Genomic DNA, 7,413 nt, shown 5'->3' with positions numbered 1-7,413 from the left:
GTTGGTATATATAGAGAGAACAGAGCGTTTACGATAAAATAATAGGCAGCAGATACCTTTGCTAAGATTGTTCATAGGTGAAACAACAAGGTAGATAATAGCATGAAACAACTCCAAGCATATGCTCATCCAGTTGTAACTGATGATCGTGTAATAAATGGAATGACACATCTCCCAAGAGTGCACAAATCACAAAAATAATGCATAATTCTCTTAAATGTTACCGTTTTTACAATTGAAGTATGAGTTATTCATGCAAACATAATAAACTTTATGTAGTCCATGCAACTACTAGATCATGATTCTAACTAAAATATTATTCAATACATAAATGTTGATCATATATATTATTACTACTATGAATTCCCGCAGCAACGCGTGGGGGTATCATCTAGTTCTTACAAATAGATGATCTAACTCCCAACATTCATTGAATATATTAACTAAACTTGTGAAGACACCGTGAACATGGTTGTTAATTTTAGTGGTGATTACCTCGAAGAATACCAAGTACTCGATGAAGTGTAACAACAGGATCAATCTTTTCAAACTCCAAAGCAGCCTCTCCCGCCACAAGTGCAACAAGTACTGCGCCGCCAGAGACAGTATGGTAGCTGTAGAAGAGAAAGAATTCCCCACGCTTGCTCGACTCCTTATTCAAACACCCAAATGTGTCAATTTCCTCATCCCAAAATACAGATGGGAACACCATAGCCACTTTGTTCAACAAACCAAACCCCAACCTCTGAATCGCCCCAAGCTTGTTTTCAGGCAACTCTGGGTCAAACACAATGCTCCCACTCTTGAGCACTCCAAGCGGAACAGTGCAGAGCGCCATGTCCGCCTGAAAAACCTGCCCTCCTTCCACTGTGATGCTCACGCCATCTACTCCATGCTCAATCCGCTTCACCGTCTTCTCATACAACACTGGTACACCATCACATAAGGCGTGTACCAGCCTCGAATTCCCTCCAGCCAAGAAGCAATGGTCACCACCCATCTCAAACTGGTCGTCCTGGTCCCAGTGCGCCAGAGAGAGCTCCGATAAGCAACCAGCATTGGAGAACTCAAGGTTTGCCAGATGCCAGTCCAGAACCTCCCTCTCTTCCTCGCTTTTGGCCACATTGTACAACCTTCTCAGCCTTTCGATCCCTTCCCCCAGAGAGATTCCCTCTGCGGCTTCCTTGAGAGCCTCCCGCAGCCTGGTGGCGTGGTCAAGAAGCGTATTGAACACCAAATCGATACTTCTATCTAGCCTGGTGCCCACAGTCCGGCCGTCAGTGTGGTACAGTGGGCAGCGGTCACGCACCTTGTGGAGAGGAATCCCGAGCTGGCGGGCGAGCACGCCTAGCGGGTTCGCGTGGATGCCAGTGATGACGCTCCCACCGAGCTCGACGGCGGCCTGGCCCCCGCCTAGGCGGGAGGTGTAAACGCGGCCACCAGGGCGGGCGCGGCCCTCCAGGACGAGCACGCGGAGGCCGAAGCGGAGAAGCTGCCGCGCGGCAGCGAGCCCAGCGAGGCCAGCACCGATGACGAGGACGGAAGCGGCTGGGGCCTGGAGCGCGTCGGCGGGAGAGGATGCGGGGAAGGCGGCGGAGACGCCGAAGTTAACGTGGCCCTCGCGGGTGAGGAAGCCGTGCGCGGCGGCGACTAGGTGATCGTAGCTCGAGGCAACGGTCTCGAGCACGCGCGCGCGGGGGAGCGGCACCCGCGGATCGGCGCGCCAGGAGGCGAGGATGTGGTTGCGGACGACGATGTAGTCGTTGGGGGCGGCGGCATCGGCGTCCGCGAGGATGGCCTCCTCAGCGGGGAGGAGGGCGTCGATGGGGAAGCCCAGGGAGAGCGAAATGAGCGCCTCTGTCTCCGTCTCGCGCTGGCGCTCCTCCGGGGAGAGGCGGCGCAGGCGCCGGATGCGCCGCGACGGGGAGTTCCCAAGGTAGGCCTGCAGCTCGGTGTCGACCAGCGACTCGTCGTACGACCCCGGACGCGCCGACGCCGCACGGCGCGGGCGACCCGACGGCGGCGGCGGCGACGGCGACATCGCCGGTAAGGGTCGTGTGGGGAGTTGGGGTTTGGGTTTGCTCGGCTGCGTCAGTTTGGGCTTTCGGGGGAGAAGGTGGGTGGGAACCTGGGAAAAATACTTTAATGCGTTTGATTGAATGACAGGCAGGCCCAGCCGTCGCAGCGAGAGGGCCGAGGTGCGCGTGCGGGCGTGCGGGCTTAACCCAAAAGAGGACGATGACGTGGGCCGGCGGCCTGCTGTCAGTTTAAGTGGTTCATTCTGTGAGGTGCGCAAAAGGAAGTTGACTTTCCTGTAAAAATTGCATCAATGTCATGTGCCCCGCTGTTCGGTGGTACAAGAATGGAGTCATGACGTGGGATGCCAAAAAGACGGAACACGGAAGCGGCAGCGTCATCGGAGTCGTGAAGAATGCAAATAAAGAGCATGGTTAATAATAATATGCTCCCATGTTATTTATACTCAATGTAATAGTCAACATGTATATAGTTAGTTATAAGGGTATCTTCAACACCGACCCGCAAATCTTCCGCATGCGTCCGGACAGCGAAAACCATCTAACACGGGGCTGTATCGGTCTGTGGCGTAATTAAAACGTGATTTCTCCCGCAACCTGGAGACAAACGTGGGAGGCTTTGTGGGAGTCCGGACCACTCGCAAGCCCTCTTTTAACCGACTTGGCCCACCAAAAACCCCTCTGTCTTCCGCATGTTTTCGGTCAGCGCCGCTTCAAAGCGTCAACGCATGTATTCATGTCCGGCCAAATCAGACATGACCGCTCACAATAATTGTCTAGTGGGTCCCACCTGACCAACGGTCATATCAGGACCTCGGGTTGCTACCCAGCTATAAATAACCACCCCTGTCCACCATTAGTTGGCTGACTGCTCTAAATTATTGCATGACAAGTTTCATTTAGAGCAACCCATCGTCTGAAACATTTGACTAAATCCTAGTGAGAAAAACCCAAACACACAGATCCAAAGTGATTGAGCATCGCTGGAGATTATGTTCTATGTGAACCGAAAACTTATTCTTGAAGAGTGTGATCTTCCAAATGGTTAGGAGTCTTTCATAGCCTTCAAGAGTCATTGTGGAACACCGAAAAATGAGTATGTGAAATTTTCGGAAGTCTATCTTAAAGATTTACATGAGTGAATGGTTGAGGTCTAAGTGACCTTATGTAACGCCCTAGCCAAACCCACCGGCTCAGCCGCTTCAACACTTGTCTTTTTTACGCACTTTGTTCTCACACGTGCACACCCGGGATCAACTCCTAGTCGGGCACCCACCTTTCAGATGGGCTTCCAGGAAAGAAGGTGTGCCTTGTTGATACTAGCAGTCTATAATTTCTATTAAGCCGAGATGTCACATATACCCTCCCTCAAAGGAACGGACATCCTGTCGGCCCAGAAGGAACATTCCTTCTTGGCACACATTGTGCATGTCAGTGCCTGCATTCTCATGTGCCCTATGTATGCATCACATATCCGCACACGGTTATGTAACCGCGAGGGTCGGCTCTGGTACCAATTGTAAAGCCCCGACCAAACCTATCGCACATCGGTTCCCACCCGTAGAGTTTGGAGTCTAGACTAACTCCACAGACCAACATTAGTCTTTTCGGTGCAGTTTGTCCTCACTAGTGCACACCCGGGATCAACTTCCCAGTCGGTCACTCGTCCTCAAATTGCTCCAAGCCAAGCATGCTTAACTTTGAGGTTCCTTCTGATGGGCTCCCAGAAAAGAAGGTGCAACTTGTTGATATGGGTAGTCTATGATTTCTATTAAGCTGGAATGTCATACCTTAGCTCGAGAATAATAAGATAAAAGACTTGGTCTCTGAATTAAATCCCAACCTCTCCAACGAGACGTAAAGTTGTCACATAACTTGAACTGGTCAAACAAATCCATTGTCTTCTCACAGCTACTAGTTTCATTTTCCAGCTATTTACTTTCAGTACTTGTATTGTGAAAACTTTGTCTCCTTCTCCATTGAAGAATTTGTTCAAATACTTAGTCTTTTCAATGCATGTTTTGTTTTATCTTCGGTCTAGCGGTACTTGAGTGTGTTTCCTTCTATGTTCATTTAGCTTCCTTGTATTGCTACTCGGTTTGGATGCTTTCTACTCTTCTCATGACCTGGTCTTTAAGTTGAATGCATGCTTAGCGTAGTTTTTCTTCCGCAGGTATATGCTCATTCTGGTAAGTTTCTGTTTCTTCAAAGGAATTGCTTTCTTCATGAAAGATCGTGGATGTCGCCTAGAGGGGGTGAATGGACTCTTTAAAATAATTACGGTTTAGGCTTGAACAAATGCGGAATAAAACTAGCGTTTAATTTGTCAAGCACAAAACGTAAAACAACTAGGCTCACCTATGTGCACCAACAACTTATGCTAAGCAAGATAAACAACTAAGTGATAGCAAGATAGATAACATGTCACACCATGGCTGTCACAAAGTAAAGTGCATAAGTAAAGGGCTCGCTTAAGAGATAATCGAGGCACGTAGAGACAACAATGTATCCCAAGTTCACACCCTTGCGGATGCTAATATCTGTTTGGAGCAGTGTGGAGGCACAATACTCCCCAAGAAGCAACAAGATCTCCTCACACCCTTGCATAATGCAAGATGACGTGATTCCACTAAGGGACCCTTGAGGGTGGTCACCGAACCCGTATAAGTGGCAACTCTTAGGGCGGTCACCTAACCCGTACACCTTGGCTGTTGGAAATATGCCCTAGATGCAATAATATTGTATTATTATATTTCCATTATTCATAGTTAAGAGTTTATATTCCATGCTATAACTGTTATGATCCCAGAATATGTGATTCAGTGGAAAACTCATATGCACGTGTGGAATGATAAACGGTAAACAATAGGTTCCCGGTCCTGCCTCAAAGACCGCCTCAAGTGTTGTTGGTGATCACGTTTTTCGGATCTTAGGATATCGTTAAGTGTAACGATAGTCCTAAAAAACATTGAGGGTATGACGTTAGAAGAACGATCATATTGAATTGACCCAATACTTGTCTGTTATACTAAGTGATCATATCGTCTAATATCATCTGTTATAACACGAAGTGTTAGCATGTGTTTTAGTTCCTCAAACCATGAGAGTGTCTCGGTCACTTCCTACTAGACGGTGGGCTTTGGGGTTGCTCAAATGTCATCTGTAACAAGGTGATCATAACAACAACTTACAGGCTCACCGGAAAGTTTGAGAAGTGTCCGGACAGCTCGAGAGTGGGATTTGCTCCTCCGAAGATGTAGAGATATTCTTAGGGCCCTCTCGGTGTGACGACATCCATCATCGTCTGGCCATACACATGTGACTATGTCACGGGGATGCCGGAACACGCCAACGAGAAAGAAGAACAAAACCGGTAACGGGAGCAACGGTATAGTGAGCATAGTGATGACTCTAGAGGATACTGATGCACACCTGGTTTTGTAAAGTATCACGAAGTAAAAGGAACCTCACATGATAACCAAAGGTTCACTCGAATATCATTCGTGTAATCATAGAGACTGATATGGATGTCCACGGTTCCGCTATCGGTCATTGAACGAAGGGGTTTCGTTCATGTCTATGGTTTACCGAACCTATGGGGTCACAAGGTTAAGGTAATCATGATCTACTAAGTGTTAATGGGACGGGAGTGATGAGAATATATTTGTGGAATTGTTTCATTAATATCCAGAATAGTTCCGAGAGGTTTCGGAAGCGTTTCGGGGTCACCGGAAGGGTTTCGGTGAATATCGGGTAATACCGGGTATTACCGATTAATTATATATATGTGGAAAATGTTTCTGGGGATGTTAAATTATATATATAATGGTCTGAAATTTTTTAGAACATTTTATATTTAATTAAAATATCAACGGGCCTAAAAAGGCCAAGAGGTGGAAGGCAACTTGGGTCACAAGGGCCCAAGTGGAAGTGCCCCCCCCCCTTTCCTAGTGGGGGGGGTCCTACTTGGGGAGGGAGTAGGACTCCCCCCCCAAGGCTGGCGCACCAAGGGGGCTCCTTCCCCTTTGGTGGCTACCCTCTCCCTCCCCTCTAACCTATATATACTAGAGGATTTCCACCCTATGGACACACAAGTTTTGGAGCCTGCTCTAGTTGATCTAGTGCACATTCTAGTTGGTCCTAGTTGACTAATTAGAGTGAGCCCTAGCCACCTCTAATCCTCGTAATTAGAAGCCATGTGTGGTTCTAATCTCCTCCCTCTAATTCTCCGGCGACGATTAGCTCTGGACGGTGAAGCGCTGCCGGATCATGAAGACTGTACGCTTGCAACCAAGTAGAGAGGTCGTGCTTTCGATCTTCCATTCGAGGGATCGTTTGTGGGCGATTCGCGGGATCGTCATCAACATTCAAGGGACTTCAAGCATGATCTACACCGACTCGTCTACTTCCACTGCACTCCGGAGTTGATAACGATCGTTGATCACAACCCGCTATGCATCTTCATATTGTTCCTGGGTGATCATAGCTAGGGCAAAAGAAATTGTTTTCTACTATGTTTCCCAACATTGGCAACCCTTGGGGCAGTCATCAGAACCCATACAAATTGCCCGGTGCAATCTCCACAACCTAATTGGAGACCTCGACGCTTGCCCGGAGCTTTACACCATAATGATTGAGCTCAGAAGCACCACCAACCGCCTAGGGCGCCCAAGCACCCAAGAGGAACAAGCTCTAGGGTACCAAGCACCCAAGAGTAATAAGCTTCTCAACTTTTCACTCCCATGTATCACCATGGAGAACTCAAACTGATGCAACTAATGCAATGGCAAGGGCACATAGAGTGCCCAAGTGCCTCACTGATGTCTACTATGCAACTTTATTCTTATAGACATGTGTTGGGCCTCCAACCACAGAGTTTTGTAGGATAATGGCAATTTTCCCTCAACTAGATGACCTCAGGTTTATCAATCTGTGGGAGGCGTAGGATGAAGATGGTCTCTCTCAAACAACCCTGCAACCAAATAATAAAAAATCTCTTGTGTCCCCAACACACCAAATATAATGGTAATTTGTACAGGTGCACTAGTTCAACGAAGAGATGGTGATACAAGTGTAATATGGATAGTAGATATTGATTTTTGTAATAAGAACAATAAAACAACAAGGTAGCAATTGATAAAACGGAGCACAAACGGTATTGCAATGCTTGAAAATGAGGCCTAGGGTCCGTACTTTCAGTAGTGCAATCTCTCAGCAATGCTAATATAATTGGATCACATAACCATCCCTCAAAGTGCGATGAAGAATCACTCCAAAGTTCCTATCTAGCAGAGAACATAAGAATAAATTGTTTGTAGGGTACGAAACCACCTTAAAGCTATTCTCTCCGATCGATCTATCCAAGAGTTTGTACTAA

At 47.6% G+C, this 7,413-nt stretch overlaps 1 protein-coding gene across 1 annotated transcript in view; it reads right to left on the bottom strand.

Annotated features, from left to right (window-relative positions):
* The window catches only part of LOC119330479 (lysine-specific histone demethylase 1 homolog 2-like), a 6,844-nt gene extending 4,749 nt beyond the window's left edge, over window positions 1–2,095 (bottom strand). The window contains exon 1 of the mRNA XM_037603587.1: window positions 496–2,095. Coding sequence (XP_037459484.1) covers window positions 496–2,041 — 1,546 coding nt within the window. The 5' untranslated portion in view covers window positions 2,042–2,095. The remainder of the gene's footprint in view (window positions 1–495) is intronic.
* Between the last annotated feature and the right edge of the window lie 5,318 nt (window positions 2,096–7,413).

The sequence above is a fragment of the Triticum dicoccoides genome, chromosome 7A (assembly GCF_002162155.2).
Source record: "Triticum dicoccoides isolate Atlit2015 ecotype Zavitan chromosome 7A, WEW_v2.0, whole genome shotgun sequence".
Taxonomy (NCBI): Eukaryota; Viridiplantae; Streptophyta; class Magnoliopsida; order Poales; family Poaceae; genus Triticum; species Triticum dicoccoides.
The sequence above is the reverse complement of the archived record's forward strand: the minus strand, read 5'-3'. Positions and strand labels throughout refer to the sequence as shown.